The sequence below is a fragment of the Tetrao urogallus genome (assembly GCF_951394365.1).
Source record: "Tetrao urogallus genome assembly, chromosome: 11".
NCBI lineage: Eukaryota > Metazoa > Chordata > Aves > Galliformes > Phasianidae > Tetrao > Tetrao urogallus.
This window is the reverse complement of record NC_136824.1, coordinates 17,892,505-17,916,833: the sequence shown is the minus strand read 5'-3', so window position 1 is coordinate 17,916,833 and position 24,329 is coordinate 17,892,505. Positions and strand designations below refer to the sequence as shown.

At 49.8% G+C, this 24,329-nt stretch overlaps 1 protein-coding gene across 1 annotated transcript; it reads right to left on the bottom strand.

The window, feature by feature from the left end:
* Positions 1 to 250: 250 nt before the first annotated feature.
* SIN3A (SIN3 transcription regulator family member A) lies at positions 251 to 20,987 on the bottom strand (the record flags this gene model as incomplete). The annotated part of the gene is made up of 20 exons (XM_079540769.1): positions 20,772 to 20,987; positions 19,205 to 19,381; positions 18,042 to 18,148; positions 17,205 to 17,487; positions 15,588 to 15,839; positions 15,087 to 15,239; positions 14,602 to 14,760; positions 13,742 to 13,831; positions 12,713 to 12,831; positions 11,499 to 11,709; positions 9,872 to 9,988; positions 8,942 to 9,180; positions 7,817 to 8,000; positions 6,816 to 7,389; positions 6,170 to 6,339; positions 4,646 to 4,819; positions 3,464 to 3,556; positions 3,035 to 3,129; positions 2,305 to 2,512; positions 251 to 481 (listed from the first exon to the last, which is right to left on the bottom strand). Exons 1-20 carry the CDS (start codon positions 20,958 to 20,960, stop codon positions 251 to 253), a joined length of 3,825 nt encoding a protein of 1,274 aa, XP_079396895.1. The 5' UTR covers positions 20,961 to 20,987.
* Positions 20,988 to 24,329: the final 3,342 nt, after the last annotated feature.

Sequence of the window (24,329 nt, the reverse complement as noted above, 5' to 3'; positions counted from 1 at the left end):
AAGTTCAGGAGGGTCCTTCCCTGTGGGGTGCATGCTGAAGTCCAAGGGCCGGCGGGCAGGGCTCCCAGCAGGCGCTGGGACACCCGTGTTCCTACAGAGAATCCCGCTGGTGACAGCTTGTACCAGCCACACACTAATCAAGTGGCCACGTTACGGAGATACACAGTGAGGGGAGAAAGGCATCTTCCTCGTTTCCTTGATGCGCACGCACACACACACATCTCCCGGGATCTTCCCTGGCCCAGGGCATTTACGGTGTCTTGAATATTGTGCCGTATTTGACGCGGTACTTGTTAATGCTCACAAAGTGCAGGGTCTCTGTGTCACAGGTGGTGGTGCAGGGCACCAAGCCCTCCAACCCTTCGCCCATTAGCCACTTGCTCGTCTCGGCTGCCATCTCGCGGGTGACGTGCTCCTTGGTCCATTTGTCCACCCAGGCCTGGAACCTCTGGTGCAGCCGCTTGCTCACTCTTTCATGGGACTACAGAAACAAAGAGGTGTTACAGAGAGGTGGCTCCAGCCCCAAGCTACGGCGTAACGCGTGGCAAAGAGGCCAGGCTGCGAGGCAGTATGGCCGAAAGATTTGCAGGGCAGGTGCTGGCCCTTGCTAGCGACAGAGGGAAGGTCCTGGGAAAGGCCCACAGGCCTCCTTCCAAGAAGTCTGCCTCTAAGAGAATTACAGGACAAAAAGAACTCAGAAATACCAAAAGATCATATCAAAAACAGGCCATTCTGTCACGGTGCTCTTATTCTCTCTTTTTTCTTTTTTAATTTAAAATGTATTTTCTTGTATCCCACCACGTAGTCCAACAGGTTTGTGGTTAAATGTAGCTTCTGCAGTTCCTTCAGCATACTGAGAAGTTATACTGCGTGCTATAGTGTAAGAGGTTCAGTATTTTGACTAGGTTAAGATGCTCTGTGATAAGCACCAGCACACGGTATCCTGCTTATAAGGTAACTTCTACAACCCTGAGCCAATTGAATTGGGTAGATGGAATTCAATCAATCAAAATCTTTAGTACTGGCATTTCAAAGACCCAATACTGAAACAGAATACTCTTATCTGATGTGAATGTGAGTTTAACAAAATTACAGCTAATTGAATAAAACCATTACTTGTATTTCATCAGCAAGAAACAGATGAGAGCAGTCGTTTTAGAGGTTTAAATAAACGTCCAACAGAGCTGTGAAGGGATGATTTCCAAGGCAGGAAGCAGAGGACACTTCTCCCACTCCCTCATCTCCCAGCCAATTTTCTCAGCGGTCAGGAGTTCACTCAGGAAGACAATAATTGAATAAACAGAAACCCAATATCTGCAGCTACAGGAGACACTGCTGCTGACAGAGCCCCCCAGGTACCTCTGCTTCTGGTTGCCTAAGCCAGCAGCTTTCACCAAAGTCTGGTGCTTTTCACTTTCTTTTTGACGTCCTAAGCAATGGCACTCTGGTTAACGTTTAGTTTTAAGTAGATTGTAATAATATTAGAGCAAAGTACTTGAAACTTCAAGCCTAAATAGCCATCCTAACTGGAGTTTGTTCTTAAAGCTCCCCAGGTTTTCTCTGCTAGGCAGAAATATTCCCATGCGACATGAGAACAGTGTCAGAGCATTCTGAGCACCTACCCAGTTTTCTCCACCCAAATCACTCCTTGAGATCAGGATTTCAGATCCCCAGGAAAACGCTCATGGTGATTTGTGGAGCTGTGAGCTCCCCTGCACCTGTCCTTGACACAAAAGCAGTGGTTGTAGAGCAGCCACTGCATGTGTATGTGGGGCTCTGCCATGCAGGAGCGACCAGAGGACTCCCACTCAGTGACTGGGGACAGGAAGGGCTGAGGGATAGCACCCAGAAGGATTGGCTGGGACAGAGAAAGTTTGATGCTCTGCACTCTGATTTCTCAGTGGAGAAGCCCTGGAGGCATTACAATTGCATGCAGAGGACAGGTCTTCCCTAAAACGGGGGGACCACCATGCAGGGAAAATGCCTCCTGGAAAAAAATTGAGGAGCTAACAGTCAAAACCACTGTCCTACCACAATAACACACTCTGGAGAGAAGGGGAGAGGCAACAGGATGAGCAGAATAGAAAGCACGAAGAAGAGATTACACCTTAGGAACGTTCAGTAGATTTTTGGTGTCTGGGGAAGACAGAACAGCACACCATCCTCCTGGCAACACAAAGACTGCTAAATGTTACCCTAGAACCCCCCAGGGACATTCCATCTGACTTTTCCCCACCTTACTTTGGGAGCAAGAGGTCCCAGGAAAGCCCAGCTGCCCACCCCAGTCCTTCCACTCGCTCCTACCTGCTGAGCTCGCAGCAGAGCAGTCCTCCTGTACATGTAATCCTCCGATTTGATCACGTACACCATCTTATAGGAGTTCAGTTTGAATTTACACTCCAGCTTGTCCAAGCTCTCCACGTTCTCCATGGACTTCTTACTGTTTCCCTCCTTCCCTTCCTTCTCCTGCTGCTCCCGACCACGCTGACACTTACGGATCCGCCTCAGATTCCTGCAAACCAGAGAATCCCTCTTGGAATTAGTGCCCACCCCCTAGGACTGCTAGGCTGGAAGTAGCTGGTGGATCTGCGCTGGCCCCTCAAGAACCTGACCAACAGTTTGTATTAAATTCATTCAGGTCCAGGCCCCTACAACAAGTCGCCCCATGGGATTTATCTACTTCTGAAACCATGGTTATTTGCAATCAGTTCCCTGGTGTGGCACTGGGTTGTTTTAGGTAAACCAAGGCAAGAGTGCCAGAAAGCAGTCTGGTAAGTCCCCAGACCTCTCTAGACCTCTCTGCCACCTGCAGATCATGCCATCTCTCAGTCACTTGAGAGCAGGAGCCCAGGGTGGACCTACAGGCTTTCTGGACAAGCAGCAGCACGGTACCTCTATGCCACGCTGCCAGGGTAATGGCTTCTGTAGTGGCATTAAAACACAGGTGAGACCAAAGGCTCAGGAGAGGGCAACCCTCTGCCCTCCAAGGGACAGACCCATCAGGGAGGGTTCAGCCCACAGCCTGGCCACTCACCTGGGCAGGAAGACAGGTTTCTGGGCCAGGTGCTCCCGGAGCTCAGGGGAGGTAGAGTCGGAGTTGACGTACCGCTCCACGTAGTCTGACCAGCGCTGGAAGTGAGCACACAACAACATCAGACACTGCTTTCCCACTGAACCACGTGGGGTGATGAGGAGGCTAAGCTGCAAGTCACACAGGAGAGCACCGGGACACCTCCGAAGGCTCCCTGTATTTCATTCCTACAAAGGCAGGTACGGTGCTTCTCTTTGCAGTTCTTTGGCTTCTCTAATATAAAATAAACCAAGAAGGATTTACCTACTCACATCACTGAAAGCTTTGCAATGCTTTGTTGACGTCTCTATCTTGTGCAAACAACTGACTGGACATCCTCATCCAGTGCACCCTCGACCATCACAGTCAGCTCTGTGGCCAAGCAGCTCTTACCTCTGCTTCTACAGGGTCATCAGAGTTCTCCTCCTCTGTGTCCAGCAGTTCAATGGTTAACTGAACCTGGCCTCTGCTCTGGATGAACATCAGCTGTAAGGCAAAAGGGATTCAGTGAGGTTTCAAACAGAAAAAATATACCCCTCCACTTCTCTCTGAGGCAAAGGGACAATGAAGCAGCTTGCACAGTCTTAAGGCAAAAAACTGCTCCCTGCATTACTGCCAGCAAAGGGAAAGTGCTGGCAGCACTGCACGCTCTTTGAGGAACAGAAAAACGTTCAAGCTTTTGGAAAAATCCTTTTGTGTTGATTTTGGAGAAGCACGGGTCTCTCGTAAGCCCCCAACCTAAGTTTGAAGGTAAAGGAAGAGAGATTATCCACACAGACTTTTCTCTAGAGTACTGTGCTAGCTCAGAAAGGGCCTGACCACTTCCTGCATCTTAGCAAAGAAAGCATGGGTTTGATTAGCACAGCACACCACCTTTATTCATCCATGCGTACAGTCAGCAGTGATTTAATGCCCAGTTGGTATTAGCAGATCTTTCCACAGCCCACAGAGGTTGAGACACAAGAGAAATGGGAAAGTTTGAGCTAACAAATTCCAATGGGAGACAGCAAATCAGTCGACGTGAAGCATCAACATCCTTGCGTGCTGTTCCACTTTGCCTATTGGGACTGATGCAGTTTCTGCCACGGAGCAGCTGATGATGTGCTGGAAATGGATGCTTATGGATCCAAGTTGAAGGAGGGAAGATTTAGGTTGGATGTTAGGGGGAAGTTCTTTACAAGGAGAGTGGTTAGGCCCTGGAACGGGCTGCCCAGGGAGGTTGTGGATGCCCCGTCCTTGGACGTGTTCAAGGCCAGGTTGGACGGGGTCCTGGGCAACCTGATCTAAATGTGTATGTTTGGTGGCCCTGCTAGGCAGGGGGGTTGGAACTACATGATCCTTGAGGTCCCTTCCAACCCGGGTGATTCTGTGATTCTGTGTGATTCTGTGAAATACCACCAAAGCAGTGCTGAAGTTTGGGGGCACAGCACCAAAACTTTCAACTTTCCAGGCTTTCTGTAGCTGTGGAAACCTCAGGGCTCTTGGGTGCTTAACCAGTGCTCCGTTTTCAAAGGACTGGCACCTACTTTACAAAGCAAGCCCTTCTCTGCTCGCTGCTTTCCCACCAAGCTCTACCTTGAAGCAGTTCTCCTCCGACATGAGCTGCTCAGCTTTGCGCTGGTAGGTGGCCTCCAGAAGGTTCCGAGAGGACTGTGAAGCCAGGAGGCCTCCTGTGGCCCCGTTGTTGTTTTCTGACAGGTAGAGGTCTGTGACCTGCACGCAGATCTCATCGCTCACTATGTGCTGGAGCTGCCAAAAGGAAGAGCGAGGGGAGAGTGAGCGTGAGGGAGCTGTTAAAGCCAGGCTGAAAAAAAAGAGACCAAACACTTTTGTGCTCAGTGTATCCTCTTGCAAAAGGTATTTCTCTTCGCCTGAGGCATCTGGGAGAGCTTGCTGTGACATGCAAACCAGGGTGACCTACCAAAACCCTCAGTGCAAGAACCAGCTGGGAAAGTGAGAAAGGCTCCAAAACACCCTTTGTAAGTGGCACCTGGCATGAAAGAAGAGCAGCACACAGGGTTGCACGTACATCTCTATTTGCCTGCATTGCAGGTTTTAGAAATAAAAGCTACAGTGGATAAGGATGGACTTGTTGGCTGGAGGCTGCCACGTGCCCATCAGCATACAATAGCTAGAAACAAAGATGTAACCAAGTGCTTAAGCCCTATGGGAAAAAAAAAAAAGGATAAAAAAAGGTTATAAAAGCATGAGTTTAAGGCTACATGTTCAGTAAATTCTTCCAGTGGCAATGTAAAAGAAAAAACAGCACTGCCTTCTAAATTAAAAAAAGCAGGTGGCAAAAAGAGGAAAAAACTACGTGCAGGAAAGCCTGTGAGCAGCAGCAGCAGCAGGGTGGGAAGGGCTGTGCTGTTCTCAGCACGGGGCTGCTACTGTCTGTGAGGACAGCAGGGAGAGATATGATACCTCACTTTGTACAAGTTACAAATCGGAAATCGCTCAACTGTCTTTTCAATTCAGTTAAGCTCTGGACTGAAACCAAGAGCTTCTGAAACGCTGCTCCAACAAGGAATGGCCTTTCAAGCAATCCCACTCCCTGCCTCTCGCATCTGGCTTTGCTCTTTACGCTACAAAAAGGCACATGAAGAATTCTTCCCTTGGTCACACATTCTTTCTGTGTGCCCAATAAGAGGACTAGAATGTAACAACCAGCCTGAGCTCCTCAAGCAGGCAGATAAAAGAGACAAAGCTTTTTAGAAAAGGCACGCGCTGCTCTCATAGCGTTGAAGAGAATGAAAGAAACTATTTAAATGCTATTTAATTCTTTTTCAAAGTTAAGGCAAGATTAGCTCCGCAAATGCTTTCAAGTGGAAAACTTATATCCCTAAAGCTTCAGGAAAACAAAGGGAGAAGTCCACACTCAGAGAAAGGATATTCGTGATAATTTCAACACACCAGAAGTTACCTTTCATCACCTCTCCTTCAAGCAGGCTCAAAGCTGAGTTAAAGCACATCTGCAATTCAGCTGCTTATCCCCAAAATGCCACGTCTAGGTGACCGACATACCAGCACTCACTCAGGGACACAAGCAACCTTCCCTCCTCTAGCCTGGCACCCAGCCCCAGCCCAGCCAGCACCCACCTGCCGCACGATGCTCTGGATCAGCTTGTCCATGGTGAAGGCAATGTAGGCATGAATGGTGAACATCTCACGCAGGGAGTCCTCGTACTGCGACGAGTCCATGTTCCCATCCAGCAGGTTACGCACCATGTCCAGGAATGCTGGGTAGTAATCCTCCACATCGATGTCCACTGCAACACAAGAGCAAGAGGGGTGAGCATGGAATGCCAGGAAAGCCCTTCCCACTCCTCCTAGGACAGGATGGAGCAAGAGCTCCAGCCTTCAGCCAGCTCTGCTACTGGAATTTGTCATATCTTTTAAAGGCCTTTAATCCATGGGTACTCTCACATTCTCTGCTCTTCCACCAGTAGCCTCCTCCATGAGGTCTCTGGTTCCGAAAGGCTTTTAGGAAGTTTGTCATTAGGGGACTCAAGGATGCTTTAGATAAGCAAGTGTGCAATTAAAGCTCTCACGAAACAACTGCTGCATGGTTCTGTTCTGCTGCAACTCCCTCCTGCCTCACATCTTCCCATCTCAACTCCCTGCTGCCCATTGACAGTAAAAGCCCATCGTAGTGTCACACTGCAGCACGTCCGAGACAGCGCACCAGCACTGTCAGCACACACGCTGCTAACAGAAGCACCTGTGTGCCCCCAGGATCACTCACTTGGCTCCTTCAGCCTCAGCTGGATGGCAGGGCTGTCGCTCTTGTCTCGCTTGATGCCCAGCACTTCCCTCTCCCACTCCCTCTCCCGTGTCTCCTCTTCGATCTGCCGCTCAGCCTGGGTGCAGATCCGCAGCAGCCGCAAGCACAGGATCTGATGCAGCCTCATGAAGATGTACCAGTTGCTGTTCACGTAGAAGAGGTTGTAGACCTCATCCATGCCCCGCAGCTTCTGGGCCGTCGTGTTGTTGAACATCAGCTTGGTTTTGGGAGGACTGCCCCCCACACCGTTGTGCTTTTTTGCAGCTCCGGTAGCTTCATCCACGTCCATTTCCTCTTCTTCCTCCTCTTCCACGTCTGAGAGTTCACCTCGCTGGGCAAACAGCAGGTCTGGAATGAAGTGGTACATGATCTGCTTGATTTTGTACTTGTCCTCTTTCTGGATTCCTGTCTGCCGCTTCACGTGGTGGATGATGAGGGAAGCAGCATCCTCCAGGATCTGCTTGTCTTCATAGGCTAACGAGAGGTGAGGGCCTGTGGGAACCCCAGCATTGTCTTCTGAAGCCTGCTCTTGCCTCTACAAGTGAGAAACAGGACACAAATTAGTCCCCAAGCACTTCCCTCTGCCCACAAGCCCTCAGAAAGCTCTCCCAATGACACAGACTTCCTCTCTCATTACACCCCCTCGCAACAGAGGAAGCATCAGGCCTCCCTCCCACTGCTGCCAGAAGGCTCTCTGCAACAGATGCCAAAAGTTCACAAACATTCTCCCTATTTACAAACCTCCTCCACCCCGTTTCTGTTCTAGGAACAGAGCCCACCTGCTACCAGCAGGATGACAAGCCTCCTCAGCCACAAGCAGATATCCCAACACAGAGAGCGCAGCCTTTCCATGGCTGAGCATCCCACTTCCCAACCACACCAGCATCAAGAGGAAAGGAACTGAAACTGCACATGCAGACTATATAAGCTTGAGGGAAGGAAACCGCTGGTGACCATCTTACCTCGTCATAGATGCTTTCAATCTCATTGAGGAGACTCTTTGACCTCAGGACCTTGGTGTCGTTCTGCTTGAAGTTGATGCCCTGGTGGTCCAAGGACTTCAGGTAATACTTCTCATTCTGCTCTCGCCAGACTTTATTAAATCCTCTCTGGGCTTCTCGCCACTCCTCCTCTTTCATCTTTAACCTTGGATCAAGAAATCAAGGGTGAGCTAAGAGACATAAAGGTCTCACTCCGAGCTTGCGAGGAAAGCCTGAGACCTGGGAAATGTGCATCAATGAAAGCAGTCCCACTGAAAGGAGTTTTACAGGAGCAGCACTCTGCACACCCTTTGCTGAACAAAGCTCTCTGCACATCTTTGGACACCTGAGTTTACACAATCCAGAATCTGGTTACACAATCCAGAACCTCAGCTCAGTATCTCAAGCAAAGCACCTGGTGCAGCACAGCCAGAGCAGCTCACAAAACAGTGTCCTGCAGCAGGGTGGGCACACTGTGACCTTGCAGGTATTGGTGGCAAAGTGGTTTCCCTTCCCAGAGACAGTAAGCTTTGGGGGGAAGAGTACCTCCTTGTAAGTGGTGCTACAGTTATGCTTTTAGAGAAGACTTCCTTGTTTACACACCAAGAGGATAAGGGCCTCACATTACTGTCTTAAATGTGTACACAGCCTCCTCTTTATGCATCTCCAAAGAGCTGCAGCCCCTGCTCCTTTTTTTTTTGTGATCGGTTGCAAGGATCTGACAAGAGAAAACTAATGGGGATCCAGGCGTGGTGCCTGAGCAGTCAGAGCCCACGGCCACACACAGCCGTGGGATTTGGAAAGGGATTGGGTTCAGCCCTGAACAATCCACACGGCACAGACATCTTCCTCATCTTACATACGCTGCCGTGCACAGGCTGGAGAAGAAACAAGGTTCAGAGCAGACAATAAAAGCTCTGCATCCCCCCAGCTGAGCGTTTGTGTTTCCAAAGGCGATTGTTATAAAACACAGCCACCGATCAGAACGGAATGCCTTTCTCCAATTGCATCCCTGTATAGGTTAAACCCTCCAGGGGCAGAAATGAGCTATTTCTAAACAAACGTGGAGCGAGGCGGAGCCCCCAGGGCACAGCGTGGCTGTGGTACCTTTTCAGGACAATGGGAACAGCAACAGATGGGTTCTTCCGGAGCCCATCAATGATGTCAGCTGCTTTGTCTGCATATATCCTCTGCAGGGCCTTGCGGTGGATCACCTCCGAGGTGCCTCCCAGGGTGTTGTCCAGGCGGAACTTGGCCTGCTCCTCAGCAGACAAACGTGAGAGTTTCTTTTGGATGGCCTCAAGGACGCGGATCGTTGCCAGGTTGGTCTCCAAGACAACGTCCAGCTGAAGCGAACGGTGCGTTAGCCAGAGTTGAATAGATAAAACATGATACTTCACAGAGACTAAAACTAAAGCGACACGAAACAAGAAGCCGGGTGTGTTTAACAAGGTGGATTCCAGAACTGGTTTCCACGTTTGGCTGCGCTGAAATAATCCAGTTATATTTTATCTGCAGCCTAGGTAATGGCGCATCAGAATTTAACGTCTACCAGAACGATGCTGTTAAGAAATTACATTTTCCATATGGGAGTAGAAAACAACTGACAGTTCCTCTACAAAAGGACTTGACAGACCTGAGCACATTGAGGTAATTGCCAAGCTAACTCTCATTTTATGTCAAGAAGTCAATCATTTAACATCCTGAACGTATCGTTTCTCGGATTATTACAGGGGAATGCATGTTCTTACAAGCCATGTGGGCACAAAGGGCAAAAAAAGATGCACTGATTATATGCTGTCCATTGAACAATTCCATCTGGAGTGATGTGAGAGAAGAGCTCGGTGCACAGAGCTTGGGCAGGGGTGGTAGCTTGGAAAGAGAAGTGGTTAACCAGATGCTGCCTCTTGCTTTCAGATAATGCAAGCTCTTATGCAGAGAACGTGTGATAGACAATAAAAACAGACTGCATTAAGGATAGAATTTGTATCATTAGCTATCCACAGAACCCCAAGGCTTCCAAAGAAAAGACCTTACCTCAAAACGCTCATCCTCACACCTGTAGATGTGCTCTTCGTATTGTGTCTTCTTGGAGCTCACAAAAGTCGAGTCTTCAGACCAGGAAGGGAAGGAGACCCAGGTGTCATTCAAAACCTTGCAGTACGACAGAGAAAGACAAGCGTGACAGTCAGTCTTGGGAGGGGAGTGTCACACAGGTACTTGGCTGCTGATGGGGGAGCAGCAAAAATGGCTTCTCCCTTCCAGTGCAGAGGATGCCCAGCACCCAGGGGGCAGCCCCAAACTGCTGCAGATGAAACAACCCAGCAGCCTGGAAAACTCATCCATTGGAAACATAAGAAAACACTTGCAAGGGAAGAGAAAAAGAGAGGTGAAAGGAGCCTTTCCATTCCATTGGAAGAGCTGGCTCACCGCGGTTCACTCATCACATGTCTGATTCATTCACCGGGTGGTCATCATCCTAACCAGCACCATTAGACACAGTGTGGTTTCTACCTCCAAATAAGGAATATCAATCCATATCCTGACAGAGATGCTGAGAACCTGCAGTTTTTCATTACCTCCGAAGCAGGAATGGACCATCCAAGCAACCTCAAAGAGGCCAAAAGCAACAGAACAAAAGATTTGGGTAGGCAATCTTGAAAAATCAAGCCTAATTTTCCTCAGACTGAAGCCTGAGCAACTGAGACATTGGATTCTTGCAGAAAGAAAAGTTTACAGCTGCATCACACAAGATACTCTTGAGAGATGTGTCAGGACTTTGATTAAAAACTTATAATTCTTTCTTGCCCGAGTTGTTTTTGCTATCCTGCCATCATTTCAATTAGCCACGTATCACTGCTCACCACTTGACTTGATCACTGCATTCATCCTCATTTCTCAAGGAAAGGAGGCAAAACTGTGATGTTCCAAAATCTTCTGCCTGTTTGCTCTCCCTGTTGACGGCAGTCACGCAAGGAAGGGGGATTCTAACACCAACAAAGGAGCAGGATCAGCCAGCACCATTCCTCTCCAACCAAAAGGTGGTTACATGAAGGGACCCAAGGAGTGCATCTGGTCCTGCAGTGCTGTGCCAGGAGGCCAGCCTTGCCCCTAGGCCAACTGCTTTGCCCCTAGGCCAACTGCTTTGCCCCTAGGCCAACTGCTTTGCCCCTAGGCCAATGCTTGCGATGGGGAGCCAACCTCCTGACACAGCGCACCATGTCGGCTCACCTCAGCCTTGCAGGTGGAAAGAAAGAAGCATGAGAGGAACATGAAGGAGAAACTCTGTACAGAAGATGTGATTTTCTTGTAAGCTTGGACTAGAGACAACTCTGAAAGCAGACTAAGCAAGAGTTTGGTGAAAAAGGCAGCAATCACCTTGAATTACATACTCCCTGGTAGAAGTATTTAAACTTCACAGCTATCGAGGTTCTTTTTTTTCCAGACGCTCCCCAATGCTTTGTGCAACTCTTTCAGAATCCCCACTGGAGAAAAGCAGAGGGCAGCCACCAAAGCCCCGTGGGCACTGCATCTGGCACAGCCTCACCCCGGGAAACAGATCCTGGATCCAATCCACATGTTTGCAAGAGAGCTGAGCACTCTCACGTGCTGTGCTGTGAACAGCCCTCCTATGGCCCACGGCTGCTGCCTGGGAGCTGCTTACCTCTTTACACAGCGGCGTCCGCCCCGTGCACTTGGGCTGCTGGTAGCTCTTGGGCAAGGCGCGGTAGCTGGAGCCCAGCCTTTTACAGGAGGCATAGTCTATCTCCATGGCAATCCCTTCAGTGGCCCGTTCCTTGGGATAAGTCTCCATGTGAACGGACTCCTTGTAGCCCAGAAAGTTTTTAAACCAAGTGAACAGTTCGGGGAATTTCCTGGAAATAAAAGGAATGAAGTGAAAAATTAGCTAAATAGAAAGCAGTGTGCAGTGCTGAGCTGTGACAATGAGGCTAGAACTGCTTGCAAGACACAGAAGTTGCCCAAGAAGACTCCCTGATTTACCAGTTTGGTGAGAGGACCTCTCTGCTCAATCCCACTTCCACCAAGTGGGAACCAAGTACCTGTCTGCTGGTCAGGTGGTGAACAGTGCAGTGACATGACAAATCAGACCTGTTGCTGGAATCGCTGCTCATCTATTGCTTCTCCATTACATGATTGAAGGTAACGTCTGCCTTCAGAGCAAGAGAACTGCACGACACCTTTCCCAATGCAGATATTCACCCCTCCAGTTGGGAGCACAGGTGGTAAATGGAAGAAATGCAGATTTTTTTTGGTTGAGTATTTCACCTTTCCTAGCCAAAACCAGCTTCCTGCTGATGCCTAATTCCAGTGGAGCTGCAGAAAGCATAAGCTCCCTGAGGCACTTTCCTTGCACAGCAACCAGCGTAACGGGGTCCCGAACCCAACTTACATTGCTGCTGCCTTCTGCATAGGAATAGGAGCTCAAATCACAGAAACAGAGTTGCCCCAAGCTGATGAGAGGATAATTATTACAGTGATTTTAGGTGATTAATACAGACTCATTCTGTACAGTACTCGAAGTTATAATTTCTATTTAAATGACAGTACTGATTATCGGGTTTGGCTTCAGGGCAAAACTCAGTTGCTCTTTGCTTTTTTTTTTTTGGTAATTTTAATGGGTTTGTATAAGCACTCCTTTTTTTAGGGGACATTTCCTGTGTAATTGGACAGTTGAGTTTTTCTTGAGTGAAATAATCTATGACTCCAGAGCAAGAGGCCACAATAGGGTGCTGTGGACTAATTCTGTGATACGAACCACGCAGCCACCAAGGTTGTTGGCACTTCTTTCCCTACTGTGCATCACAAACAGATGCACTGGATTTAGCTTTTCCCCCCCTCACACAAAGAAGCACTTACCCCAGGAATGGGGAAACTAGCTGCACCAGCTCTGCACGGGAGATCACCTCCTGGTTGAAAATAACCAGGCAGCGAAGGAAGTTCTCATATGCCTCTGTGCTTCGCAGAGCTTTGCGGACCTTGGGGAAGAGGGGAAAGGGTAAAAGGTGAGAGCAGCTCGCCCATCAGCACACAGGAGGCCTGCGTTCAACACTGTGCTTCCCCCCACCTATGCAGGACTTTGTTGGAGAGGCTCCAAGGAGCCAGAAAAGAGAAGGAAGCCATCTCCTTGCTGGTACGGCTGCCACTCAAGTGCATTACCTTGAAGAAGAGAGTTGTAAGTGAATCAAACTCCCAGCAGCTGGACCACACACAAGCCCAGTTGTGCCTGCAGCACCACAGACCCACCTGGGTGGGGATCAGGGCTAAGAGACCCGTGTCACAGTGAGCACCCCTCCAGCCCCCCCCGCATGACAGCTCAAGTCACCACACACACAGCGAGCTCTGCAGCCCTCAGCACGAGAAAACAGCAATTCATTCCAACACCATTACTTTTCCCATGAGAACAGTTAGCATCTACACATCAAACAGATCTATCATGATTAAGAAACTCGTCATTACAGTTACAGCTCTGCAGCAGGGATTTCTACGTTTACTCATGGGAACACCTACGCATCCTCCGAGCGATAGAGTGGTTCCCAATCACCACCAGCTGGCTCAGTGTGCTGCAAAACATACGTCATGAGGGAGCCAGCATGGCTCTGATGCCAAGCCTTTCTGCCACAGAGCATCAGCAGCAGGTGAGAACTAGAGAATGACCCCCCCAGGGAAAAAAGACACAGATGTCCATGTAAAGAACACCACCAATCTTTTAAAAAAGGCAGCAGATCTGACACAGAGGTCAGACAATACAGCTGAGGTCAAGCAGACCAATGTTATCAGCGTGGCACTTATATCACAAACTTCACTGTGACAAAAAAAAAAGATCAGGATGTATGCAGGCTACAGACATCAATCAGTGACACCAGCTCTCTCAGTCTCACTGCTCACCTTCTCAAAGAACAGAGATTCTGTCCCCACGCCATGCTTGCTGGCTTCTGCCAAGGACTGGTCTTTTAAACCAAGCAGCTTTGGTTTTTTCTGTTAAAAAATAACACAAGAAAGGGCTGTTCAGCAGAGGAGTCACTGTATTTTGACCATGTGTCACACAAGGGCTTCAGCCTCCAGACCACACTACTTGCTCTCAGAGAGAAGAGTGGCTTTTTCAGAAGGAAACTTGTTTAAAATGTGGCCTCCATGTTAATCTATTCATCTTTAATTAGCTGCACAGAACGCCATGTATTTGTAATACAAGGTCATATCCCTTCCTTTAACAAGCTGACTGAAACAATCACTGCTTGCAGTATCTCAATTTCTAACTAATGTGCAGAACTACCAAAATATTTTTTAAACCACCATTCATTCAGTTGATTCTTAGACCTCCCTAAAAGCAGCGAACTTCTACCTCCTGCACTCCACATCAGAAAGGCTTAAAGCTGCCTCCAAACATGTATTAATTCGCTGCATTTCGAGGAGAGAAGCTGGAAGAGGAAGGAAGTCATTGGATTTAAACAACACAGCTAGACGTGCCAACACTTTTCTTCCCCCCACAGGACACAGCACACAAAGCAGACATGCTTGTCCTAATGCAGAGGCTCTAAACCACCAAACCATTCTCCTGACAAGGCTAAGCCTTGCTCTCTCAAAACATGAGTAAGCTGAAGAGGGCCAATTCAGCTACAGGAATTATCATTCATCACTGCATGACAACATTTATCACGTGAAAAATGAATAAGCATGATCCTGCTCTAAGTTTTGCTTTAGTTTCCTGGGAAACACACAGCTGCTGAGCTAGCAGCACGTGCCATTACCTTCACCGGAGGGGTTGTCCCTGCTCCTGAGTGCCGCCGGATCTGACAGCCATTCTGGTTGGGTCTTTGCTGCTTGTTGTTGAGCTGTGGCTTCTTCACTGTGCCTCCATGATCGTTTCTCACCGACTCCACTTTCTCTGCAGTCGTCTTGCTTAACAGCTTAGTTACAAACAAAGCCACGAGATCATCAGAGCCGAGCTTCACCTCACCAGCCAAACCCTAATATGTCTGCTCCTCCCAGCTCGAGGTGACCCACCTACCTTACTGTGATTACAGAACAACCCTTCCAAGCAAAGGAATTGTATTGAAAAGACAAGTTATTGACAGAAAACAGTCTATCATCCCGACCCACCTCCTAAACTTGGTAAAAGAACACTCCAAAAACGCAAGACAACAAGAAAAGCCCGTTGTTCTGAGCTCTGGTTCCCCACAGAGACGCTTCCCCACTAGGTGCTCCAGCCCCAGCCTGCCTCAAGCAGACTCACCACCGAGCTGTTGGCATCTGGCAGAAACTGCCCAAACTCTGAGAGCAGATCCTCCTGGTTCTTGAAGAGGCGAGCCACCTGTGCATACACCTCCTGCTCCGTCAGTGCTGGTGTGTAGTTGCCCCCTGCCTCCTTGGCATTGCGCTGCTCTTTCTGTCGTACAAAGAGAAGGGTCAGATGAAAGGACGTCTGAACTTTTTTCGGAGACAAAGGAAAAAAGCCCTCAGTAATACAAAGAATGAAGCAGCAAAGGTCTCAGCAGCTAAAGAAAAGGACTGTGCTAAATGCTCAGCTGGCTGTGGACTAGGGGGACGCTGATCAAAGAAGTGATTTCTTCACTTTTAACACAATTGAGCTCTGCTTAGCTTGCGAGCCAGTGGTAAGCAAATAATTATTTACATTGGAAAAGATCTATACAAAGAAGTCCAGCAGAAGACCAGAATTCCCATCTCAGGCAGCAAAGAAAGTGAAACGACTCCACCTGGCACTGCCAAAGCTCACCTGATACGTATGGAGGATCTCCAGGAAGGCTTTGTAGATGTCTGGCTGCCCCTGGAAGCGGTTCTTGATCTTGTTGACATAGTTGATGGCGTGATTAAACTCGACGGGCTGATTGTTCTGCAGGGATGGTGTGGTTCCCAGAGAGATTGTCACGGGTGTGTGAGGCTGCACTGGTGGTGAGCGTGGGGACGCATACGGTGGAATTGGGGGGGTCTGCTGGCTGGCAGGTGTGTGAGCCTGCAGCTGTGATGGCTGAGGGGAGAAAGAAGGAGCAGCGTCAGACAGGGGCAGATCCTTTAGGCTTTGAACAAAGGCACTCGTATCCCACTTACGTGCCATATCCTGAAGAAACGAGATGGTGTGTAAGTGTACATGGTGCCAACAGGGTCATCTCTGAGCTGAAGCATCGCAGGCACGGCAGCTGGACATTTGCCACTACTACACCCAGTCAAGCAATCTCTACCCATATTCCTAGATGATTTCTGATGTGCTTCCTTAAAATACTCGTTTGGTTTTTTTCATTAATTGCTACTAAATAATTACTCCCTCCCCAGGCCTAGGGAATTTTAGCACTCTCTTCCACAAACTCAATACTTCCTAGTAGACGTCTAAGCAAAAAGTGCTGTCAAGAGCCAAAATTGCGTCGTCCCATTTCCCAATCAGTGTTTTAAAGATTAACAGAAGCACAAAAAAAGGCAGACTGAGCAGAAGAGAGCCACTATCCAAAGCAAACTATCCAAAAATAAATAGAAATTGGGTATGCCAGCCAGGAAGACACCACACCAGCCCCTTCAACTTTTTCTGAGCAGCTGTTTTCTCCTTGCCACTTGCTTTTGACTGAGATCTGACAAGAGATACATTCAGTCATCAAAATACAGAAGCAAAGCATTTAGGCTCTCTGCAACACTGCAAGTTACTTTGTCTCTAGTTAAGAATGCTGGGAGTAAGGAAACAGCAAGAGAAGGTGCAGATTTTTCAATATGGAGACCAGGAGTACATAGTGAAGATTGATTAATCCTTGAAATTTTGGGGATTCTTTCCCTTCTTTGCACATTTGGAGGTTCAAATACACCGGATTTTATCTCGACTGAGCTCTTAAAAGCCTCTTACATTACCCTACTCTGTTTTCAATCACGTAAAATACATATGGTGGACGCAGCATCTGGATTACATCTGAAGCAGAGACAAAATCCCTTTGTCGTTGAGAGGTCTCAGTTTCAGGCACACAAACTGATACTTAAGACAACACTGTGGTCATTTTATTTGAACCCCTGCACTTCAGTTTGGTCAACAACGCCCACACCCGTCCAGCTGATGGCTGAACCAGACTACCCTTTCTGTTTGTTTTTGTTTTGCAGCAGCTGGCCAGTCTGAAAATGAGATTTTGAGCAATGCAGTGTTTACCACGTCACTACGCCAAGCATTTGGAAACATGCATAAACTTTCACACCAAGGGAACCGTCTCCATCACGGCCTCTGCTTTACGAGCAATTTCTTGGGATCTGGGTCATCCTGAGGCAGCAAATCCCATTTAATTCCCCACCTCCACACCAGTGTCAGCTGGAGGCAGCCAGTCCCCCACGCAGGAGCCAACAAACACCACTCGCTCACTCTCACCTTGCTGATTTTGGCAGGTGGTGGCTGCGGCGCCGGCTGTGCTGGTGTTGGGGTCGATTGCGCTGAAGGCTGCGACTGATGCTGGGGTTGGGGCTGTGGCTGGGGCTGCAGGCCATGAGTGGGGATCTGGTGAACCTGCCCCGGGGTCGTCACGTTCACCATATCGTTTGTCTGCACCTCGATCTTGTAGCCAGGAGGCAAGAAGGTGTTGAAACCCATAATCAAGTCCGGGTGGCCCTTGAAGAGCTGCGATACGCGGCTGATCACTCCTGGAGTGTCAATGCTGAGCAAGGAATAAAATCAGAACGTCACCATCTTCAAACTCCCTCCTTGTGGCAACCCAAGCTCTGCGTGCGACAATTCTCCTTCTGCATTTCTATCTTACCATCTACAACTTACTATGAACCCATGAAACACAGGGAAACTCATTCCTATAAATACGTTACCAACCTTAAGAATGACATAAGGATCATTTTATTTGTTCAGACTGCTTTATATCAATGAGATCTAGCCACAAGTCTGACCAGGCAGGCGGGCAGGACCACCAGACAGCCAGGTCAAACAGCTAGCAAGGCTGAGCTTGGGAACTGCAGCTGTAGGCAGCAATTCTTCCAGCATCAATGAAGAAATGGATATAAGTGAAGAAGTTCTGAAACTCTCAGAACAGATCCTCAGACTCTCAGAACAGAAAGCACACAACTGCTTTCACACTACCACGGAGGTATGCTGCTCTGGAAAGGAAGGGCAGAGTTGAACTCCTGCTCTGTGCTGCCATGCCTGCAAACATGCATACAGTGATAGCAGCCTGGGTGGAAGCAGCAGAATGAAGCTTTTTACCTCTGAGATTTGAATTCCTTCATAATATCCAAGAAGTCATTGTAGACCTGCGGCTGACTGCCGAACTGCAGCTTCACCTGGTCAAGGTATGACAACGCATCCTCCACCTGGAGACAAAACAGACAGCTTGCATTGGCACAGAACATTTTATGTCACCTCTGTTGCTCAGCAAAACACGTATTTGAAAGCACAGCTGGGAGCCCTGAGCCTAGAAGGGGGAATTAAGGATCGTGATCTTGGGTGGAGTCATACCAGCATCACTTAAATAAGAAAAGCTCAGAAAACTACACCAAAAAGAAAAATAAATAATAATAAATAAACCAAAAACAACTCAAATCAACAAAGTAAGTCAGAAGGCACATTCTCCAAATTCCCCGTGTCACCACCAGTGATGTGACTGCTAGGATAAACAGAACTAGACTGAGCATTTTTCCTGCATTCATGTGTGGAAATTATTATAGAAGTCTAAGAATAAACAGAAAGTGGAAATGACAAATTCAGAGGAATAGATGCCTGCCAGGTACACGCTTTCTGAAAGCCAGACATTTCAGTTCGACACATAAGGGTTTTGAAAATGGCAACTGTGGGAGGCAAATTGTTTTACGCCTCAAACAGCAAGAAGTTTATGAACCATTCGTGTACCAACAGCCAATTTTCAGATATACTGAAAGCACAGCCCAGCCTGACACGAGTGCTCTGTGCAGTTTGTAATCAGCTGCACCTGGGCCCTCTCCCATGTCGGGAATTAAAAGACAGCAAGGGAGGAAAGGTGAGCAGGGACAGTCCCAACCTCGCATCTTGGAGGGACAGCCAGCAGTTTTGTCGGGAGAAAGAACCACATGTTACAAAACCATTTTCAGAGGGGAATGGAAATGAAGCAGAAAAGCGTCTCGCCCAGCAAAGCACTGGTTTCCAGCTCGACAGGAAGAGACCTGCCCTGCATGTGGGACAAGCTATCAATTCATATGTATGCCTTGTTGCTAGAGCCGAATCTAACGCAACTACTCACAAGGGCTACTTTTGGTGGAGTTTCTTCTCTTTTAAGGATTTCACAGAATATAGAATACAGCCTTCTGCACTCCCACCTCACTCCTGCACTCCCACCCTCTGAGGCCACGCATTCAGACAAGCCCCAAACCTTTGGGCTGTCCCACGCACGTTACCTTGAGCCTCTGGAACTGCTGCTGGCCCTGCACAGGCACAGCCGGGGGGGCTGGGTGTGCATGGCTCTGCACCACCTGGCTGCCATGTGGCTGCACCGGGGCGGCGTGGTGGTGGCCGCTATGCACCGCTGCCAGGGCCGGCCCGTGGCTGCCTGAGCTCTGTGGCACGGCTGACACCTGGAGAGACAGAAAGGACCGTGAGTGTTTGTCTCATCACCAGTGCTAACAGAAGGAAGAAACGCACAGGGTGCGTGATTGAGACCGAGCCAAGGCTCTCTCTCCTCTCTAAAAAAGTTGGAAGGGATCCTAAAGCCCTCCCCCAGCACCATTCCCCTGCTGCAGGCTGGCTGCTCCCAGCTCAGGCTGCCCAGAGCCCAACCATGGCCTTGAGCACCTCCGTGGATGAGGCACCCACAGCTCTGGGCAGCAGTGCTGGAGCCTCATCACTCTCATAGTAAAGAATTTCCTCATAAAATCTGATCTAAATCTCCTCTATTTAGTTTAAAACCAGCAGCGGAAGCCTCTCAGAACAAAAAGAGGCACCTAACGACCCTGTGGTGACATCTCTAACAGTTCAATTGCTTGAAAACCTCCAATCTAAATGTCAACCTGTTAAGCTTAAGATCACCCAAGATATTCAAAGTCTGTGACAGGGACACTGCTAGAACAAGTGTTCTCCTTGCTAATGAAACACGGATCTAATCTCTGCATGCACTTGTCTCTAGGATTCAGAGACTGTGATCTTAATCATTCAAGAGAGCGTTATTCAAAAGAAGCCAAGTAACATCACGTTGTGTGGTCAGGGCAACCTTAATGTGCTTCACAGGATCACAGAATGGCCTGGGCTGGAAGGGACCTCAAGAATCACAAATCTCCAACCCCCTGCCACATGCAGGGCCCACCAACCTCCACATTTCATAGCAGCCCAGGCTGCCCAGGGCCCCATCCAACCTGGCCTTGAACACCTGCAGAGATGGACGGGGCATCACAGCCTCTCTGGGCAGCTGTTCCAGCACCTCACTGCTGTCACAGTAAAGAACTTCTCCATGACATCCACCTAAATCTTCCCTCCTCCAACTTAAAACCATTTTCCCTGCTGTTATCTCCCCTTTCAAAGAGTTGACTCCCCTCCTGTTTGTAGGCTCCCTTTAGGTACTGAAGGCTGCAATGAGGTCACCTCGTAGCCTTCTTTTCTCCAGGCTGAACAAGCCCAGCTCCCCAGCCTGTCTTCGTAGGGGAGGTGCTCCAGTCCTCTCATCATCTTACTGGCCCTCCTCTGACCCACTCCAACAGCTCCCTCTCTTTCTTGTGTTGGGGGCTCCAGACCTGGATGCAATACTCCAGATGGAGCCTCACGAGGGCAGAGTAGAGAGGCACAATCACCTCCCTGTCCCTGCTGGCCACCCTTCAAGTCAGACCTACTAGAAGTTCATTGTCCCATCCTAGTTTTTTCCCCCCACCAGGCAACTGAAACAAAAACCTTGTCCCAAACCCGGACTTCCGCCATGCAAAACAACATACTGAGTGGTCGAATTGCAATTTCCCCCCTAGGACGTGGCAGACCTACCTGGTAGCTGGGAGTTACTGAGTATTGGATCCCTGTAGCAGACTGCATGGCCTCTGAGACTGCCTCATACACCGGCGGTGCCGGGGCGAGCACACGGTGCTGGTGCTGGAAAGCGTCGGTGCTGCTGGTGATACGTCTCTGCTGCGACGTGTACACGGGTGACTCCTGCTCATCCAATCGCCGCTTCATTCTGAACTCATGCTCGGGAAGCACTAAAAAACCTGGTCAAAACAGAGCAATTAGAGAGGGACATTGATTAATCGCTCCCTGCCAGCTTCGGGAACGCTAAGTTTGCCAGGAGCAGGTAAGACAAGTTTCATGTCGATTCCTTCATGTCGCTATCTTGAGATAGGGAAATAGAATTAAGATTCGGCATTCTGTATGAAACATGTATACTGCAAACACGCAGCTTTCTTGTTAGAAATAAAGCCCTGCTTTCCAGTTAAGGATTTCTTCCGTCACTGAAAGTAAAGCCCATCCTGAACCCCGCTGGGCAGCCCAGGCTGGATGGGACTCAGGCACCAGAGATGCCCTAGAGCACAAGAGGAGGGCAGAGGCAAAACACTCTGCCCATGCTGCCTTTGTACAGCAAGCCCTCTCCAAATCAAACTTTCAGCCAGATGGAGATGCTGACTCTGCCTGGGTAACACATGAAGCTCCCCAGAGTAAGCGTACAGGGCAGCCTAAACCCTTCACTAACATAACAGACCAAGGTACTGGGGAAATATACAAAGATACTGCCAAAAATACACCTGGCAGCCAGCTCCTCACCCAGCTCCTTCCACGTGGAGGGAAGGAAGAGCTCTTTGTGTCTGCTTAAAGCTGTTCTGCAAGTTACACCTCCCAGAATACCAGCCCCAAAGCTTCAGAACGTACCCAAGCGTGCTCCAGGAATTTTCTTAGCTTGTTGTACCTGCACCAGGTGTCTTTCTGCTCAGCTACAGACAAACCAACAGCCCCCTGGGCTCACAGGGAGCTGCTCTCATAGCCTTTCGCTCTGAACAAACTTCAAGTTGTATGCTAATGGAGCCTGGACCAAGCAGAGCAGGCTGGCAGCGAATCTGGGCGCTTTGCATGACAATGCCAGGCCCCGGGCACCGAGTCTGGGCAAAGCCTTGGTGGCAACCATTTCTAGAAGGCTCCACAACCTGGAACTGAAGCCCTGGGCTCTGCCGACAGCCAAGCATTGCACCTGCCCCACCTCCTGCATCTCACGGGGCAACGCGTGCTGGTGAAAGCTCCCAAAGTGCATTCCTCCCATCCCTGAGGTCCCACTGATCTTTACCAGGTATGTCCCAAGGATTTGCTCCTTCAGGAGGGCAGACTGCAGCGTAGCAAGCTGTACCTGCTGCAGAATAGTATTCCGTGGGTAACTACGGCCACAAAACCACTCAGAACTTCTGCAGCACAGAGCTGACATCACAGGCAGCGCTATGGTTACCATATGGTTCTCTAGGCAGCGGAACACGGCCCTCTGATGGGCTCTCATCTCCATGCGGACTTTGACTCAAACATTCAGAAAGCCCCCAGTTCAAACTGCATCATCTGTGGTCTTAATTGAGGAGGGAAAAATAAAGATTGAAAAATACAGTATGGTCTGCGTGAGACTGAAAGCAAGTCCACAAACTTTAGGTACTGTCCTTCATTAAAAGCATTCATCTGAGGCTCCTGGCTCAGGAATGGCTTTACAGAGCAAGCTCCACTCTACACAGACCACATGAGGACCTGCATCCCCTCCCTCCCAGCCTCACTCCTATCCAAGCTACCTTTTAACTTCAGTCAGAGCACACCTTTACAGCAATATACCCCTCCACAGGAGGACAAAAGCTGCACTCTGCTTTTTCACTTTCCTTTTCCTGGGCTGTAAGTTATCCCTTTGCAGGAGGGCAGTGAATCGTGCAGGTCTGCTGTCTGACACCTGTTGGAGCCACAGCACTTCTGCACACTAATGATGCTTTCAAGAGCAAGCTGTGAAACCTCACAAGAGAGATTTCAGTCCTTGCAGATGAGAGGCACTCCTGAAAAGGAACAGGGAAACAGCATAGCTGCAGGTCAAGCATTTAAGATGTGCAGGGGCTGCTTAAAAGCCCTTAGGAGGCTCCAGCATGCCACAGGCACCCTGTGAATCTCTATGAACCTCTAAAAGGGAGCACTCATGCCACTAAAAGCCAGAGATGAGGAAAAATCCTATGCAGCAGGTACACTTTTGCACATCACTTGCTGTCTGAGCATGCTGAAGAACACCCAAACGCACAGATCCTCATACTGACAGCTCTGTTGCTGTCACTCTGAATGTCAAGCATTAACATCTGGATTGAGCCGTACCAAAAGACAGGAGAGTTTGCTCCCGAGGTGGAAAGGACCCAAAGCTGGGAAGCAGCACACGTATGGCTCAGGATCACAGAGGTGTGACATCCTGGCTGCCTGCTCCTGGCTTGCCCTGCCATGTGGGCTCTCCCCGAGCCCTGGCATCCTCATCTTTGCTCTCCCTCTCCACATGCAGGCAGGATGAGCACAGTACCTGCAGCCACCCATTACCTTCACTGTGACAGCAGAGCCAGAGGAGCTGGGAGAAAGTAGCACGGCATTGAGAGTGCACCCATAGCCCTGCAGTGTGGAACAGCAGCCACGGGACTGCAGATCTGCTTCGGCTTTACCAGCCACGAGGGCTTCTCAGCACAGAGCATGGATCATACATCCTGGGAAGGCGAGTGACTCGCTCCTGCCATGGTTATGCCTTTCCAGCGAGCTCACAGCAGAGACTGCTGGCCACAAGCACAGCGTGAACCATTTCTTACAGCACCTGTTCACAGCAGTGCTCTTGTGCGTACTTAAATGCAATGGGATTGCATTCTTATTTATGCATCGCTTCGCTGGGCGTGCTGAAGGTTTCTATGCAGCCTCCCCATCCCCTATTGATCACTCAGGAGACACAGAATTTGGGGTTGAAGGGACCTGCGTGAGTAGAAGGGGAAGTCTGGGTGCCTTCCGGCCCCTCCCCGCGCTGCAAGCCCCAGCTTTACTCACGGTGCTCCTCAGCTGGGAGGGGTGGAGGGGGGGAAGGTGCGGGCTGGGAGATGGCAGCTTCCTCCGCCCCGTGCGGCTGTTCCTAACGCTGTGCTTTTACGGGATGGGGATGATCCTACAGGTGCTTTGAATCAGCGTGCGGGCGGCGCGGCGCGGCGCGGCAACCCTCCGCGTGCTCGCCGGGAACCGTCTGAAGAAACGCGAAAGCAGGAAACGGGAGCTGGAAAGGCACGGGTGGTGGGCAGGGCCCGGAGCTGCGAGGGTTGCGCTGAGCGGGGCGGGGCGAGGCGGGGCTGAGGCGGCCCCGCGCAGGGGGCGGGGCGGGGGGCGGGAGGCTCCGTCCCGCAGCGCGCCCAGCGCCGCTCGCCCCGCCCGCCGCTCCCGCCATGCCGGGCTCCCCCCGCGCGCACACACACACACACACACACATACAGAGACACGCACGCACACCGGCACTCAGGGCTCGCCACGGCACCGGGTCCGACCCCGCCCCGCCGGATGGCTGCCCACCCCCCCACACCACCTCCCAGC